Source organism: Eleutherodactylus coqui, chromosome 2 (assembly GCF_035609145.1).
Source record: "Eleutherodactylus coqui strain aEleCoq1 chromosome 2, aEleCoq1.hap1, whole genome shotgun sequence".
In the NCBI taxonomy this organism is placed as follows: Eukaryota; Metazoa; Chordata; class Amphibia; order Anura; family Eleutherodactylidae; genus Eleutherodactylus; species Eleutherodactylus coqui.
In genome coordinates, this window is record NC_089838.1 from 317,702,143 (window position 1) to 317,721,570 (window position 19,428).

The following is a 19,428-nucleotide window of genomic DNA, read 5'->3' on the forward strand; positions in this document are numbered from 1 at the left end:
CTATGAATTTATCTATACACAACAGTCATGCATTACTGATGTAAAGGCTTTGCATTAGAGATGAGCGAGTATACTCTCTAAGGCACATTACTCGAGCGAGTAGTGCTTTAGCCGAGTATCTCCCCACTCGTCTCTAAAGATTCGGGGGCCGCCGCGGGTGACAAGTGAGTTGCGGGGGGGAGAGAGGGAGAGAGAGATCTTCCTTCCGTTCCTCCCCGCTCTCCCCCGCCGGCCTCCGAATCTTTAGAGATGAGCGGGGAGATACTCAGCTAAGGCACTACTCGCTCATCTCTACTTTGCGACTAATTTAGCTGTAAACTTTCTTGTATATACAGCTCTTCTGCACACCTACGTGTCTCCGTGGTAACAGACTACAAACAGATCCTGGATGTAGTCTGATCCTGCAATCATGTGTTACTCTCTTCTCTACTGCCCTCTCTTTTACTGTGTGTAGATTAGCAAATGATGGGACAGATAGAGTAGAGTGAAACATGACAGCTGGAGCAGACTACAATAAGTTTGTTTGTAGTCTGTTACCATGGAGATACATTAGTTTTCATAGACCACACTATTCTAGACGAAGTGAAAGGCTTGTACCTTTTGATGAAATAATATGGTCTGGCCCGTCAGTGTCCTGTATGCAGGGACTATGTCCTGGGTTTTATAGGCTTTTTAAAGGGTTTTCCGGCACAAAGTGGAAATTCTGAAGATGCTGAAATCTGGGAGGTTCGGCGTCAACCTGCGGCTCTGGATCCTCTTCTTCGTCCCGTGTAGTCGCAGATGTTCCACTGTTTTCATACATCACTTCAGACTCAACTACACCTCCCAGCATGCATAGAGCTTTCTTACCAGCCAGCACTGTAGCTCCGCCTACAGCTCACAGGTCCTGCAACTTACTGGCACCAACCTCCCTCTCACTAAGAGGGCCAGAGAGAGCCAGCTGAAGCAGACAGACTGGAGCTTCCGTCACTCTGAACTGCGCATGAGTAATACAGCGCAGTACTTCCACCCCTGTCCTCCCATCATGCCTCATTCATAGCGCAGATACATTGCGCAGAGGCCTGCACAGAAACACATGCGCCCTTTTACACGGAACAATCATTGCTCAAAAAAATTGTTCAAGCGAGCAAAAATGAACGATAATCGTTCAGTGTAAAAAGCAGACGGTTTCACACGGCCGAGAAACGCGCGCAAGATTTGTACGTTGCGAGACGCACAAATCTTGCACCAATATGAACATCATTCCTTTGAATGGAGTCATACACAGCAGCGATGTCTTATCTTTCTGCATTCCTCAGAACGCGTTGCCCATTGTTTCCAATGGGACAGTAAAACACATCGCACCGTGCGCAATGTGCACGCAAGTGCGATGCGGGGCTTCCCATTGAAAACAATAGGAAACACTTGCCGATCCTCTAACGTGGCTGAAAGCTGCACCGGAGGATCGCTACTTCACAGAAGTGCCAGGAGGCGGATTTGCCAGAAAAACGCCTCGAATCGCCGTGAAAACGCACGCTGGCAAGTACGATATCGGGCAAAAATTCATGGCCCAATGTCGTGGTCGCCCGTGTGTAGGTAGCCTAACCAACAACCAGCGAAGGTTTCCTTGTGAATATCTGGAGTGTCAGTGGTCATCGGACAGCTATGAGCCATTGATGGCAGCTCCTGAGTGCTGTAATGCAGCCTGACCTGTCCGTCCACCTCGGAGAAGATCAAAGCTTCTGTGGAGAAGGGACATCCAGGAGGTATTGAAAGTAACAACAGGGAGTATCCTGTAGAATACACACAGAAGGGCTGGCGGAGCAAAAGCTAGAATCATTCTTCGCTGACCTATATCAGCTGTCAGACAGGGTGGAGGCTGCAGCGTATATGAGTAATGAGTATATAACGCTCTCCACCTGCTATATATACTGCATGCTCACTAATGTCCTCTACAAACACTCCTTCCTCGGGACCTCGCCCTCTCAGCACACTCTTTTTCCCTGTGAAAACATGATCTTAGGTGGACCCAGAAGGGGATTTGGGTATTATGACCCAGTCAGCCAGCTGCCTTTCATCCGGTAGCTTTTGTTCGTGGCTTAGACTCTCGGGGTGGATGTGTTTGACATGAGATTAGGGAATAGTTTCTGAGCACTTCTGAAAGGAGAGAGAAACTAGCACATAGGACAAGTGGTATCACCTAAAGGAGAACCCCACCTCAGGTTATCTGTGGTGTGTCATAGATAGGAGATAACATGACTGATGGCCTTCAAATGGGACCAGTTGTCAGATTGCAGGCAGCATAGGAAAGTGTAGGAACCGCTGTTATTGCACTTATTTCTAATACAAGCGATATCTGGAGTCGTTTCCTCCAGTCGTCCATCACTGATATTGACTCCTCATCCTGTAAGGGCATGATCACACATGGCAGAGTAAATCCGCACTAAAATACGTGTGCAGATTTTGATGCAAATTTTCACCACGGTCTGTTATTACATGACCCTTATCCTATTACTGTCTAATATTACCTGTGGCGGAGCATTTTTCTAGTCACGGACACAACATAGAACATATGAAAGTTACTACACTAAAAGTCCCTGATCAGTGGACTAATTAATTATTTACTCCTCTGTTCATCCTCTTCTGGTATTGTTTTAAGTGCAAATGAATCACACCATGTTTGTGCCATTTCATATACATGATATACATATACCTCTTCGGATATATTTCATTAAGTCTGAAAAAGAACCCTAGGTAGGTTGGAAAGCTTGCTGTAACATCATGTATTTTTGTTAGCCATTAAAAGGTATCATATCAACAAGAGGACTTGGTTTCTCTCACTGAGAACAATCACATTTTGTCCAGTATTTTTTACATGTATTATCATATCATCTCCTATCCTATTAACTGTCCTATATATATATATATATCACTAATTTGTTATTACATGACCCCTTATCCTATTCCTGTCTTATATGTATTACATGTATTATCATATCATCTCTTCTCCTATAACTGTCCTGTATCTATCACTGGTCTATTATTACATCACCCCCTCTTTTTATTTGTCCTGTATTTATAAGTGATCTATTATTACTTCCCCCCTCATCCTACATTTGTCTATCACCAATCTAATATTTCATGATCCCTCATAATTCAACTATCCTGTATATATACCAGATTTAATATGACACAATTCTTCATTCTTTAACTGTAATATCACTCATGTATTATTTCATTTATTATCACGACTCCTCATCCTATAACTGCTCTTCTATGTATCGCTGACCTATTTCTTATATAGCATAAATCTATCTACAGTGCTGCTCCGCCCTATATCTACCACTCTACCTTGGCTCTCTATTCTGCTAATGACCTTACATTAAGTCATTCAATTTCTTCCTAACTCAAACCTCCCCCTCCCATCTCCAAGATTTTTCACAAGCTGCACCAGTTTTCTGGAATGCGGTACCCTAGACAATCAGGTCACAAACAGCCACTTATCTCTTTAGGGAGGCCCATCACATTCCCTAATCTAACTCTTCTCGATTTACCCCTCTTCTACATTCTCCCTCAGAACTTGGTCCCTTCTTCTCACCGTGTTCCCCACACAACACACACTCTAATACACCTCATATCTGCACATATAGAGATAGCGGCTGGTGAGCAGCTCATACAGCTGTATGTATACTGCCCTATTTATATAAAAAATGGCCCTATCATTGTGCAGAAGAAGCACTGCTACCTCAGGTGTGACTCTTACTTCCTCATAGATTGTAAGCTTCTATGAGTTGGACCCCCACCCCTATTCCCTCATAGACTGTAAACTCGTGTGAGCAGAACCCTTACCTCTATACCCTCATAGATTGTAAGCTCTTGTGAGCAGGACCCTCACACCTATTCCCTCATAGATTGTAAGCTTTTGTGACCAGGACCCTCACCCATATTCTCTCATAGACTGTACACTCCTGTGCACAGGACCCTCACCCCTATTCCCTCATGGACTGTAAACTCTTCTGAGCAGGACCCTCACCCCTATTCCCTCATAGACTGTACACTCCTGTGCGCAGGACCCTCACCCCTATTCCCTCATAGACTGTAAACTCCTGTGAGCAGGACCCTCACCCCTGTTCCCTCATAGACTGTACACTCCTGTGCGCAGGACCCTCACCCCTATTCCCTCATAGACTGTAAACTCCTATGAGCAGGACCCTCACCCCTGTTCCCTCATAGATTGTAAGCTCTTGTGAGCAGGACCCTCACTCCTATTCCCTCATAGATTGTAAACTCCTGTGAGCATCACCCTCACTCCTATTCCCTCATAGATTGTAAACTCCTGTGAGCAGGACCCTCACCCCTATTCCCTCATAGACTGTAAACTCCTATGAGCAGGACCCTCACCCCTGTTCCCTCATAGATTGTAAGCTCTTGTGAGCAGGACCCTCACTCCTATTCCCTCATAGATTGTAAACTCCTGTGAGCATCACCCTCACTCCTATTCCCTCATAGATTGTAAACTCCTGTGAGCAGGACCCTCACCCCTATTCCCTCATAGACTGTAAACTCCTATGAGCAGGACCCTCACCCCTGTTCCCTCATAGATTGTAAGCTCTTGTGAGCAGGACCCTCACTCCTATTCCCTCATAGATTGTAAACTCCTGTGAGCATCACCCTCACTCCTATTCCCTCATAGACTGTACACTCCTGTGCGCAGGACCCTCACCCCTATTCCCTCATAGACTGTAAACTCCTATGAGCAGGACCCTCACCCCTGTTCCCTCATAGATTGTAAGCTCTTGTGAGCAGGACCCTCACTCCTATTCCCTCATAGATTGTAAACTCCTGTGAGCATCACCCTCACTCCTATTCCCTCATAGATTGTAAACTCCTGTGAGCAGGACCCTCACCCCTATTCCCTCATAGACTGTAAACTCCTGTGAGCAGGACCCTCACTCCTATTCCCTCATAGATTGTAAACTCCTGTGAGCAGGACCCTCACTCCTATTCCCTCATAGATTGTAAACTCCTGTGAGCAGGACCCTCACTCCTATTGTTCCACATGTTTGTTAGTTTAATACTCTATGTAATGACTGATGCTCTCTGTACTTGTTCCCTCTGATTTGTAAAGTGCTGCAGAATATGTCGGCACTATAGAAATAAAGGTACCAGAAATATTAAAAACCTCCAGGATACCAGGTAGATTAGTAACCAATTACCCGCTAGGGATAGTTTTAGTAACTTACCTGAGACCAGGCATATTAACACCCTCTAGACACCAAAAATATTAATAGCCCACTAGACACCAGGCATATTAAAAGCCTTCTAGACATCAGTTATAGTAGTAACTACCTAGCCACCAGGAATATTATTACTACCCCACCAGACACCATCATGGATCCAGACCTTCACTTCATTATGTTTAAGAAATGTCAATACAAGTTAACCATAAAGTAAAGTATCCCACAATGCGCCTTTTTCGGGTCAATCTGTCATATTATATACATCCACTAAACCACAGTAAAAACAAACATGATCTCCAAATGAAGAATACCTGGAATAGTGGTGGATGTTCTCAAGAATGACTAGTCTGTTCAATGTACTCCAAGACCTGGAAGTCTCAAAACATCTCAGTAGAATGTCTAAGGAGCTGAATCTTCTCCAGTTCTCAGGATTCCTCCATAAGAAAGACAGTGGGCAAAAAAGGCTTTCTTGGGAGAGCAGTAGTATGGACACCACTGCTGGCCAAACGTAGCATCGGTACTCTTTGCTACCTTAGGACCTGGACAACTAGCTGACTAGACGCCATGAAATTTTTGTTCTTCAAAGAAGTCGTCCACTTTAAAAACCCCATTTTCATGCATTCTATTAGACAATGCTAAATTAATAGTGGTGGGTCCTCTATTTAGGATCTGCATTTCTTGACCAGAGTGTAGAACTCTTTGGTTGGCTTCAAACATCATTTTTTTGGGAAATGCACTTGCAGTTTTTGATGCAGATTTTTGAGTAAAAGCCAGAAGCCGATCCAGCAGGAAATGCATTTTCCCAAAAATGCCATGTGTGAAGCCCCCCTTTCAAAGAACACCTCTCACTCTGGAGGACTGTCCTGTCCTACATTACACAAGCTACACACTGATTTAAAGGAGCATTGTGTAATGCTTACTTTCCCCTGTGGTGGCACTGCAGAGAAACAGAGCACTTACTACACGGTTTCACTACAGAGTACAGACGATCACTGGAGTCCCAGCAGGAGGACACATACTAATCAGCTTACTGTAGAGGGACCTTCCTAACAAGTAGGGCTTGTCCTGTGCAGTTCCTATTATCACATACCTAACATACATAGGATGTTGACATTTTTCTATAATTTATTACAAATAATTTTTTACAGGTTACAAAAGCTTGATTGGCAGATTAGATACTGATCATGTGATGCAGGAGGCACAGTCAGTCAAGATGACATCTGAAGCACTGAAATGGAAGATGACGAGGAGGAGAATGGCAGTCTGATATTCCATGTGCAGAGAGAAAAAGTAAGGAAGTCTCATCCACATATCACAAGTTCTATCTCAGAAGTCCTCTCTTAACCTCCCCTTATTCATCATCCTTTGGATTGGGGTTTCCAGATTCCCAGCTCTGAAATAGAGCGTTAAGCTGCCGCCGGGTCCGTGGACTGTCCAAAACCTGAGCAAGAGGAGATAACATACATATAATGAATATGTCATATGATCACATATGATAATAGAATATACACTTATTCCACACACTGCTAGTGGTATCACTAAGCCTTTGTATCGGGGGCCTAGACCTTGGACTTAAAGGGATTTTACCATTGAAGACATTTATCACTGAATATTCAACTGTTAGGACCTCCCAAGATTCTGAAACAGGCACACCCGAATGCCCCAAGTAAAATATAGCAGTACTGCCACTCCCTTTACTTCTACGGGACAGAGGGAGATAAGCAAGTGCATCAATCTCCAACTGTCCAATAGTAGTGAATGGAGCAGCGGATGAGCATGCACGCTGACACTTCATTCACACGGGGCATTCGGGTGTGTCAGTCTCAGAATCGCTAGGGGTCCAAATGGTGGGACACCCAGCACTCAGACATTTATCCCTTATTCTTTGAATAGGTAGTAAACGTCTTTAGTGGGAAACCCCTTTAATGCTTTAATGCATTAATATTATTATGTCACTAGATGTTAGCTTCATCACTACTCATGCAATAAACACCAGATGGCAAGGGTATTATATTAAACCATACATCGTGCTAAACCAATACTAGTTATATCAGTAATCCACTAGACATCAGTGATATTAGTAATAGCCCACTAGACACCAGGGATAATAGCAATAGCCCACCGACACCAGGGATATTAGTAATAGCCCACTAGACACTAGGGATATTAGTAATAGCCCACTAGACACCAGGGATATTAGTAATAGCCCACTAGACACTAGGGATATTAGTAATAGCCCACTAGACACTAGGGATATTAGTAATAGCCCACCGACACCAGGGATATTAGTAATAGCCCACTAGACACAAGGGATATTAGTAATAGCCCACTAGACACAAGGGATATTAGTAATAGCCCACTAGACACAAGGGATATTAGTAATAGCCCACTAGACACCAGGGATATTAGTAATAGCCCACTAGACACCAGGGATATTAGTAATAGCCCACTAGACACCAGGGATATTAGTAATAGCCCACTAGACACCAGGGATAATAGTAATAGCCCACTAGACACCAGGGATAATAGTAATAGCCCACTAGACACCAGGGATAATAGTAATAGCCCACTAGACACCAGGGATAATAGTAATAGCCCACTAGACACCAGGGATAATAGTAATAGCCCACTAGACACCAGGGATAATAGTAATAGCCCACTAGACACCAGGGATAATAGTAATAGCCCACTAGACACCAGGGATAATAGTAATAGCCCACTAGATATTAGGAATGTGAGTAAACCTGCTAGATGTTAGGGATATTAGTAATAACCCACTAGACACTGTGGATATTATCAATGTTTCTATGTACTAGATAAATGAGTAACCCAATAGACAACAGATATATTTTTTCTAACCTACTACACGCGTCATATTAACAACTCGCTAGACACAAGGGGTATTATTAATAACCTAGTAACCACCAGATATATTATTATCAATAACCCACTATACACCAGGGATATTAGTAATAACCTACTATGCACAAGAGATATTACTAATAACCCAGTAGACATCTGGGATAGTAGCAACCTTCTAGACACCAATTATATTACTAACACACTAGACAATAGGGATATTATTAATTATCCATTAGACACTAGAAGTATTAAAAACCTTCTAGACATCAGTTATATTAGTGACCATTTAGCCACCAGGGATATTATAAGCACCTTGCCGGAGGTAAGGCATATTAACACCTTATAGACACCAGGAATATCATTAATAACCCACTAGACACCAGAAATACTAACAATCTTCTAGACATCAGGTATATTAGTAACCCACCAGACACAAGGTATATTAGCGACCTAGACACCAGACATATTAGCAATCTTCTATATGCTAGGTATAGTAGTAACCCACTAGACACCAGGACTATCATTAGTAACCAAGTATACACCATAGATATTACTGACCTAGTTAGACACCAGTTATATTAGTAACCCACTAGACACCAGGAATATTATTAATAACCCAACAGACATCCAGGGTTATTACAAATGATCTTCCCGATGCAAGACCCTCATAGTTCGCGTTTAATGACACTCAGATGCAGAAATTTGTTATCAATGGAAGCAGAAACTCAAAAATTTTCATTTAATACAACTGTGTAACAGGAAGACGTCCGTTTTATTCTGCTGTAGTCGTTGCAAGGGGGAATCTGAGACAAAATAGCTGCCAACGAAGACAGGAGAGCGTTTTATGGCCTTGATTTTCACATCTACCAGTCTTATATTAGTGCTCAACGTTTTTGAACAAAGTTTGGTGAAGTTTCCCCCGGCGGGCCACAATGCGTGAGTGATACTCCAATATTAAGGAAAAGGTTGCATCTGTAAGCAAAAATCCCCCGTCCATCCAGCAGTAAGCATGGAAACAGCACACAAAGTCCTCAGAAACCCACCGTCAGAGAGTTGGACGTCAACTAACATTTGTGATGTTATCCCTACTGATTGTAATTGTTACCGGGGGTGGGGGGGCGGCAGGGTGGAGCAGGGGGTAGCAGTGGGGAACAGGGGGGAGCTCGCTCTCTCTCCCCCCCACTCCCCCGCGCAACCCCCCGCTCACCCCGAATCTTTTCGCCCGATTAGGCAGTTACTCGAAAAAAGCGATGCTTGATCGAGTAATTGTCTTAAACGAGTACGTTTGCTCATCTCTATTCTATACATTAGGTATATTAGTAATTCACTAGGGATATTAATAATAACCCACTACAAAGAATATTATCTATTAACCTACTAGACTCCTGCGATATTCTTTGTTTCAACTCATCAACATGAATGTTGTTTATTAACTCACTGGACACCAGGGCCGTGTTCACCAAAGTCTAGTAGACACCAAAAATATTTAGTCCCTTGGTGACAAGCCTTAGTTTTCCTTTAAGGGCCAAGCAATTGTCATCGCCGCATTGCAAGAGCCATGACTTGTTGACATTGACATTTTTTTTTTGCATTTTTTTTATATTATTCGGGAGGCAAACAAAATAAAAATAGCAATTCTGGCGTTAGTTCTTTCAAATTATTTTTACGGCGTTCACCATGTGCGATAAATTAAATATCTTCGTTGACTGGCTCAATACAAATGCATTAAGACCTATTATGTGATGCTTTTTTAATTTAATTTTGTTTTGTCCATTGCAAAAGGGTCTTTGTGGGGAAAAATTAATGTTTTGTTTAAACTGGATTTTTAAAGATCTTAAATCAAACTTTATTGAACTTTTTTTGACGATATTTTATAGTCCCTCAGGGAGACTTGAAGTTGCGATAGTTCGATCGGTAGGATAGTACACTGCATTACTTATGTAGTGCAGTCTACTAAGCCTATGACAGCAGCCTATTAGACTCTGCCAGAGGTGTGGTCTAATAGGCAGAGTTACAGGGCAGACATGGAGGCCTTTGTCAGGCTTCCAGCTGCCATGGGAACCTATTGTTACCTTGCAATCACACTGCAGGATGCCGATGGGTGACAGAAGGAACCCTCTCTTTCCCTGTCATCTGCTTAAATACTGTAGTTGCTATTGATTGTGGCATGTAAGGGCTTACACTGCCAGGATCAGAGGTTTCTCCGCATCCGGCAGTTAAAGTAGGAGCCTGGCTGTCAGTAGTCAGCTAACCCATTGTCTTAGAAAATGTATGTGCAGGTTAAAAGCCCAGTAGTGGGGTCAGTAAAAGGCATATTGGCTGTCACTAAGGGGTTAATCCACACACCAAAAGTATAATTTGTTATGACACTAGACCACAAGTGGAATATTTAAATCTTTGGCTTTAGAGCCACTGGATCACTGCAATTCGACAACTGCTCACCAAGGATGACCGTGATGGCATCAGAGGAAAACTATTTATTGCTAATGTTGGCAAGCACTAGATCATCATGAGGAAACAAAGAGCTTTGGATAAGCAGTTATGAGCAATAAATGCCACTGTCAGGTGTGTCATCTGGGACGGGGCATTGTATTGTGGGTCACCAGGGACGCAGTAATGCCCTAATATCTCCATACAGGGCATTAAATGAGAAGGGTGGTATAGTAAGGGGCTTGGGTTAGAGGGGTAACAGTGTTGGTGACATGTTTGGACAATGGTCATTTCAACCATGGCTTGGACCCATAATGGCAACCCTAAATCTAACCTTAAAGACCCTTCTCCCGCAGGACATGTCTACATCCCCCCCCCCCCCCCCCCCGGCCTGCATTACCTGTTGTTGTCCATTCATTGCAGCCTCTTTGTTTGGTGGCCAGTTAACCTCTAACTTCCCCCAGTTTGGACGCTCTGAAATAGAAAACATGGATTATGCGTGTTGAGTGACTAGCCGGTACAATAACATCTCCTCCCGGGTTAGGTCGTTGCACAACTAAGTTCAACAAACGCTCTACTTAATATTAGGCTTGTCTGTCACTGTCATACCAACGTCTGGTAGCTGCAAATTATCATACGGTGTCCCTGTAAAAAGCTTTATGGGTAATTACAAAACCTCTCTATTATGGTCTGGGGTCACCATTCAAAGTAGCAAACTGTCACATTTAAGTTGCTTGTAACCCAGAGCCCAGAGTGATCATTGTTGGAGTATTCCGGCGATAAGGCTACCAGGATCTGAGAATTGAGTGATGATCATTGGAGGAAGAACAAGAGACATCAACTATGTGTGAAGTTGCTATTGTCATCCTTTTGAGTAGAGCAAAGGAATGTGTAGTGGTCCAATCACAGGGGACGGCACCCACAAGGCCCATTTAGACACAACGATTATCGCTCAAAATTCTCCATCTTTTGAGCGATAATCATGGCATGTAAATGTGCCCAGCTTTCACTTTTCAGCCGAACTATGGATTTCAGTTCGGCTTGAAATTCATTGTTCAGCAGAACAGCTGATAAGACAACCGCACGCTGTGCTCTGCCCAGGGAGTGCTGATAACAGCTGATTACATTGTCTCAGCTGTCAGCTCCATGGCAGAACAAAGGGAATTTATTCAGAGAACAGGGGGTGGTGTGTTCCCTGATTACAGCTCTGGGCGGCTCGCACGCTACTAATTGGTACTAATAGGCATTAGTAACGAATAGTAGTTTTATGCAAAATGATCGCTCAAAAGCCATCTTTTGAGTAATTATCTTTGCGTCTAAATGCACCCCAAATTACACCTTATTGTAGCAGAAAAGTAGCAAATCATTACAAAAGTTTAGTACTGACGAGTGAATACATGATGTGACGTGTGCATACATCAACTACATTGATGAGAACAAGGAATACAATGACTAAGTATGGTCTCCAGGAAACGCTCAAGCCCCCACTAACAAGGCCACACTGCTTGCACAAGCTTTGGACTTTAACTGTATTAACCCCTGAATAACAGGTGTAACATAGATCATCTTAACACTTTCATATCAGTAATTAACTAAGATAGGTCATCCGTTGCCTAAGGGCTCATGCACACGGCATATACAAGTTTCATCTGACATTCCCGGATACAACTTGCATCGCACAGCACACAGTTACATGTCTATGTGCTTTGCCAGATCCGCAGGCAGGGGACATTGCATTTCTGATTCTGGTCTATGACACGGACCAGAATACGACATGCTGTGATTTTTTTCATGTGGACCATCAGTCCATATGAAAGCAGCGCTCTTGTGCAACGCCTCATTGGCTATAATGGGTCCGTGTGCTGTCCGTGTTGAGATTTTACATGGGGAATTCAACAACAATCTCATGGTGCCGGCTCAACAGTTCCCAACCAAGAAGGATCGGACAGGATGGATTTTACATCCCTATGTCCCACCTTTGTCCCCCCCATCTATTAGTAGAATGGGTGACCCCTGACAGCCTGAAGGAATAATAGTCATAGACCCCTATTCTTACAATACTACTACTGCAGTGCATAGTTCTTCTAAGGACGATTTCTATATCCCCTCTTATACAGTTTGGTTTGGGTGTTCCAGATCTCACTTCTAGCAGCCCTTATAATTAACCATTTCCCTGATGGTCATTGATTATACTAGTCTGATTGATTGCAATGGACGCCAACGATGCTCCAAAGCCGAGCTCTCCGCCCATTACAAGTAGAGGGCCATCTTAAGCAAGGGACCCCTCTTTATTTAAATAAGGCAATAAATATGTGGGTGCGATGTAGAAGCAGTGATCAATATGTCCAAACACACCCTATAGTAATTATACTAATGCTATTCTTGTGTCTTATAGGTTGCATAATTGTCTTTATGAATGAAAGCAGTGTGCTGTAATATTTGGAGACGCCTGCCCGACCGCGCTATGTGACATCATGCTCCTTAAGACAGGACGGCACAGGTTAGCGTTCAGTGGGAACTAACCTTGTCTAACAAAACACTGATTACAGATATAGTATATTATTTATGTTACTGTTTGTACGGGCATTATATTGCTGACAGGAAATTAACAAGTTGTCCCATCAAGACTTTGGGCTCAGAAACCGTGACGATCAAGAGTCATCGCCAAGGGAAGTTGGCCATTCATTCTTCAGAGGAAATGTGGTATTATGTGCCAACCCCTTCAGCTGAATGGCTCACTGGCGCTGTTTTTGGGCAGGTCATCATTACCAACTGTAGGAACACTAGATACTGTGATGACAGTCATACTGGTCGTCACCCAACTTTTGGGCCCTGTAAAAGTGCTACAATCGGCCTCGTTCGTCTGCTGATTGTGGCGAACCTAAAAGCGCTCTCTGATTGGCTGGGTGAGCAGGCAGATGTACAACTGGCTTATAGAGACTAACGATTGTACTACCCACTAGCGCTGCAATTCTTGGCCCATGTAAACAAAAGCAAACAAACACCGAATGACATGCTTGGTGATTGGTGATCGTTTGCATTGGGCTGAGAAACAGAACATGTAAAAGGTCCATAAGACATAAACTTTTTAACAACTTGACTGATGAGGACAACTCAGTGACTTGCATTTACTAAACACTGTTTTATTGGAAAAGAGTGATATGGGTCCAATTTAAAAGGGTTCCCCACGTAGGACAATCCCTTTTTTGGTAAAAAGATCCCCCAAAGATGAGCTGACTCCAACTTGTCTGGCTACTGGGAAGAACCCCAACGAGCAGCTGTTATCTATGGGGAAATTAATGGGATGTGCGTTTAATGTGCAGATTTGCACTGGGTCCTCCAGAGTGACGGACGCTCTTTGTAGCTACTCAAGAGGGACCCTCTTGTTTTAACTGGCAATTCCTTATTAAGGCAATTGAATATGGATTTTCTAAACCAGTCAACCCCTTCAAATCCAACTAGACTTTTCAAAACTTCTGACATGTGTGATAACTTGGGGGTTAATCACACTCAGATTGACATCTTTTCCTCATTAGATGGGCTACTACACCTCAGGAGTTCACATCCACAACCGGTCATTAGTAAAAACTGGGTTTGTTTATTTACAGCAGTATTCACACTGTTTTCACAGGTTTCACAGTACACATACAAAAATAATACCTGGCCGGCTGGCCACTAACTAACAGACTATCAGCCATCTCTACCAGGCCTAATGCTATAACATATCACAGCAGCATCAAAGTCCATAGTCAATCACCTTGCCAGCGTTAGGGCCATCAACCCTTGTCACACTCATTTCGTAGCAATCTCTCTTTCAAAGTCATCAGGTAGGCCAAAAGAAGAAGGCATCAGGTAGCCAAACTCAGGAGCTTCTCACTCAGGTGTCTCTTAATTACTGGGCAGATCCACCCTTTCTCTTCCAGATCCTCTGCCATCAACCCCCCCGCAGAGGCCACGCACATGCTTGAACTCTTACACGTCAGAAGCTTTGACTGATAGAAATCCGAGCGCTCAGACCCCCACCAATTGCTAAAACAAAGGTATAGAGACGATTATCTAAGTATTGTACAGATTCGTCCGTTTTTGACTTTGCTTGGAGCAGTGTATGGGCTCAGTAGAAAGTCTATACAACGCTGACCAATCAAAGTCGAAGATACATAGCACTCAGCAGAACACTTTTATTCCTCCATTTTAGGGATCATGGGGTCTCAGCATCTGGACCCTCACCAATCAAAGCTTCTGAGATGTCAGAAGTTTCCTAAAAGTTTAGTTACACTTTAAAACTATAGATTTTTCATGGTTAATGTCTTACCTGGTTCATAGACACTTTGGAAGTCAGAAGTCATCTCTTGCGTGTTTATGGTCTCTCCAACACTGTCGTCCATCCCATAAACGCTACTTCTCTGTTTCTGGAGTTCCCGCTCTCTCTCGTTCACCTCCTCTATTTCTCTCTCCAGCAAGGAACGTGGACTCGGAGAACGGAGTGCCTTATAAGGACTTGCAGGAGGAACAGGGGAGTCAGTAGAACGTGGAAGAGGAAATCCTGGGGAGTCTGTTTGGGAGATCTCAGCAGGGATTGCTCTACGGTTGGAACCGAAGGAATCAGCAGGGGTGGAGCGGGAGAAATCAGCAGGGGTGGAGCGATGGGAATCAGCAGGGGCGGAGCTGAAGGTGTTCCTTGGGGCGGACCCTCTGAGCACAGAGCTGTGCTCTATGATGATAATATTACTGCCATTGGCCTCCGCATATGAGGGACCCTTCTTGGCCTCTTTTACAGGAACCACATGGTTGGTTGATAGAGAGATATATGTTGGGGGGGCTTCCTGGGGCTTCTGTTGCTGCTGGGACTCACTTTGCTTCTTCACTATCAGAGGATCAGATGGCTCTGTAAGGAATACAAGAGATTATACGTCTCAAGGCTCTTTTTAAGTCCTTTTAAACAGGATTTCTGAATATAACAGAATGTTTTAGCTTTACTTGGCCATAGGTTTCTACTTCACATTGAGACCATCCACCTCACTCACGTCTATGTTGTAGATGGATATCTAGATTTAGCCCCAGTTGGACCAACGTTATAGCATATAGTCATCATTACACAATTCTAAAACTATAGATATTTTGCTGGGACATCAGCAATGCAAAATCACTCCCATCATAAACAAAGACACAGTGGACATAAAATCTGAAGTTGAACCTACATGGGGGAATCCAGGCCAATTGCTATTAAATGTCAGTAAACTGATCTGATATGTTTTACATAAAGGTAAGATGAAATTGGTGAAGTCTGAGATCTCACCTACCACCGATATCCAGAGTAAAGCATAGGGGGCGCAGTGCTTGTGGTCGTACCGGGGGCATTGGTGCCTATGGGAGCACAACAGGTCTCTGCCCCATATGAGGAGCGCAGTACTTCAACATGTTGGGACCCTGGTACAGATTGTTACGACAACCAGAAATACACAGACTATTGTTTAGGCTTTTTTCACACGTCGCATAAACGGCGCATTTTTACCCCCGGGTGTATATACGCGCTCATGAGAGGCATTCACACCGGCAGCGTGAAAAATTTAACCTATATGTGTCCGGCGCATATACGCTCAGCCAAAAGATAGTTCTGGAACTATGTTTTGTCCAATATACGCTGGCGGGTCCTATAGACTCCTATGGGAGCAGGGAAAGAGAAGGGGGTGGTGGCATTTTTTGCAGTGTCCAACGCTGCGAAAAGCTTACAGGTGCCTTTATATAGACACTGGAAGGCATCCCGAAGATTTTGGCAGAGTGACGGTTTTCCGGGGGGCGGCATATTTTTTCACTAAAAACGACGCTCGCGGCCGTGTGAATGGACGAGAAAACGCTGATTGCAGAAAAACGCCCTTTCAGGTGCTTATACGGAGCAGGCGTGAAAACGTAAAAACGCTGTCGCGGTTTATGTGCTTGTGTGAAAGAAGCCTAAGACTGGTGATTGCTGGATACATTGGACAATCTATGTCTGCCTATGGCCACGACTAGTAAACCGCTCAGGGATCCGCAGTGGTTATAGGACTTCCAAGGTTAAGGTGCCCGTACACATTAGATACGGCATTTACAGCAGCAGCAATGTGGATGGGATTTTCAAAATGTCCTCCGAATACTGTGAAAAAACCTGTACTAAATCTGTCTGGAAATTTTAGCTGCGGATTGGCAGTGCGATCCCACATCCTCAATTGAGGGGGTGAGATATGCAACAAATGGCGCCGATTCTCATGTTTATTTTGCGCTGTGGGTTTGCAGCAGATATTCCGCTCTGGCGACTCCACAGCAACTTTGCCAAATGTGCACGTAGCCTCACTGTAAGGGTTAATTCACACAGCCATATGCGCTATATGAGCTGGAAGTGAGCCAGCTGTCGCATCGTAGCGATTGTGCATTATCCATGACGCCCTCATGCACAGTGTGACGAGTTTCTTTTTTCCCCCCGTTCTGTTTCTTAGCGGCGTTAGGCATTAAATGCCGCACATGCGCAATGTATCATGTATTTACAGCGTTTTATTCGTACCCAGAGAGAACAATAGGGCGTAATATGCGGTGAAAGGGAACATGCTGCTTTGAAAAAACGCTAGTGTGAGTGGGGCATGCGAATGTGAATGTATTTGAATTGCTGCGATGTACCGCCTATTATACGTGCGTAATACGCTATTCAAATATGTTCGTGTGAATGAGCCCCAAAGCGTATCTCTGTCTTGCATGGTGGTGCCGAGGATCAGACTCCACTGATCCAATATCGGTTGCCTGTGCTAAGGCCTCTGGCACACAAGCGACTGACTGTCCAGTTAATATACGGACTACAGATGCCATCTGCGGTCCGCAGTCCGTGAGCTCTCAGTTTTCTCATCAGATGCAAAAACACAATTGGGTCCGTTTAATTTTTTTTTTTTCGGATGTGAAAAAGGAATGGCATACAAAAGTAAAAAGTCACACGGACCGCATACAGATGGCACACGGACCGCATACAGATGGCACACGGACCGCATACAGATGGCACACGGACCGCATACAGATGGCACACGGACCGCATACAGATGGCACACGGACCGCATACAGATGGCACACGGAACTGCACACGGATAAAGTGCTTTCTTTGCAGACTCAACATGGATGAGTTTTTCCTACAGTAGTGTCCGCGTAGCCTACAGATAGGCCATCCGTGTACAAGTCCCAGAAGACCCCTATGAAGATCCCAGGAAACGCGGTCTATACAGTAGGAAGCGCGGGTTGTATTAGGGTAATGAAGAGGCAGTATCATATACACTCCCTATAATGGCAGCTCTGCAGCGGGATAATTATACCCTATAACGCTACACCCTTTTACAATCCTACAATTACCATGCTGGGAAGTCCTGCTGAATGAGGGGCACAAATACTGCAGAGACCTCTGGAAGCAGACTCAACCAGATATTAAGTATGATAGCATCTTATTTTCGGTTATGAACATTAACTTCCAGGGTAGTCACCTATAGGTGGCACTAGAGAGAGTTTTCCTCCAGAGCAGAGCTATTTTGCATACGTTTTCCCAGGGAGCATTGCCTGTAAGATTCCCTACACTAGCTGGATCTCCATAAGCAGTTCCACCACTGGAGTTACTTTAGATAAGGGTCCTAAATCTAAGGCCGCCTGCAGACGGGCGGGTCGGATCCGGCGGCGAGAATTCTCGCCGTGGGACCCGACCCCAGCGCCTGCAGGGAGCAGCGCGTACTCACCCGCGCTTGGCGGCCCCGGCTCTTTCATGTGCCGGCTGCCGGGCAGCCAGCGCATGTGCAGACCGGAGCCGGCGGCCGGGTGAGTGACGTTTCTGTGCGAGGCTCTGCGAGCTCCGCACAGAAATAGGACATGCCGCGGTTTGTTTGCCGCGCGACATTTCGCGCGGCCGTCTGCATAGGAGTGTGTATTGTAATGCACTCCTATGCAGGCTTTCAGTGGCGGAAATCCCGCGGGAAATCGCGCCGCGGGATTTCCGCCCGTGTGCAGGCGGCCTAAAGTTGTTTTACCTTGCTAAGGACCTTTGGGACATCGAGCTATAATTCTCTATCAGTATTGCTCTTTTGGGGTCACTAGCAGATCTGCGCCCTCCTTTGCAAAGTTGGGCCACTAACTAGGCCATAATTGTCATTCAATGCACCATCTGCTATTCAAGCCGAACTGGGACCTTGATGCCCTTGTCTTGGCACTAGTTTTGGTTTGCAGAAAGGCACACCCTATGCCACGCATCCTTACCATGAATGCTCCCTGAAGTACGAGGCTAACATCTTGCAGTCTTATTATTTTAGTGTATAGCAGCAACAATTATGAGAACTCCACCGATGCTAGGTAAAGGACTGAGCGGTGAGAGAAGTGGCAGGTATAGAAACACAGGTGCCCAGGGGATGCTATGGAGGAGGTGCAGGTAAGGCTGAAGACGGGTAGAAGACCACAGGTGGATAGAGACGTGTGTCGGAGCAGAGATTAACATCATGGCTGGACTAGCACACCAGAAGATAGAATCCTCCAAGGGACGCAGGCTATGACATGATAACGGCCCTAGATACAATAGGGCCCATGAGATAAACCAGGGTTTGTTATGTAATTAAAGGGGTATGCACAATTTCTGTATAAGCTGGATGTCTTCAGTCTCACCTACTTCGGTGGGCTCATATCTCATATGGGGAAATGTAAATTTAATGTTAGAGGGGTTATTGGCTTTAGACAACCCCATTCTTTATACTATGTTAGAACACATGGCAGCAATATTGCACTTGCTATTCTGCTGGTGGAGTCACTGTGTACATACATTACTTATCCTGTACTGATCCTGAGTTACATCCTGTATTATACTCCAGAGCTGCACTCACTATTCTGCTGGTGGAGTCACTGTGTACATACATTACTTATCCTGTACTGATCC

The 19,428-nt window shown here is 44.4% G+C and overlaps 1 protein-coding gene across 1 annotated transcript in view; it reads right to left on the bottom strand.

The window, feature by feature from the left end:
* Positions 1-6,326: 6,326 nt before the first annotated feature.
* The window catches only part of MISP3 (MISP family member 3), a 29,373-nt gene continuing 16,271 nt past the window's right edge, over positions 6,327-19,428 (bottom strand). The window contains exons 4-6 of the mRNA XM_066593722.1: positions 14,824-15,396; positions 10,912-10,985; positions 6,327-6,660 (exon numbers count right to left, since the gene is read on the bottom strand). Of these exons, the coding sequence (XP_066449819.1) occupies positions 6,571-6,660; positions 10,912-10,985; positions 14,824-15,396 (737 nt within the window). The 3' untranslated portion in view covers positions 6,327-6,570. The remainder of the gene's footprint in view (positions 6,661-10,911; positions 10,986-14,823; positions 15,397-19,428) is intronic.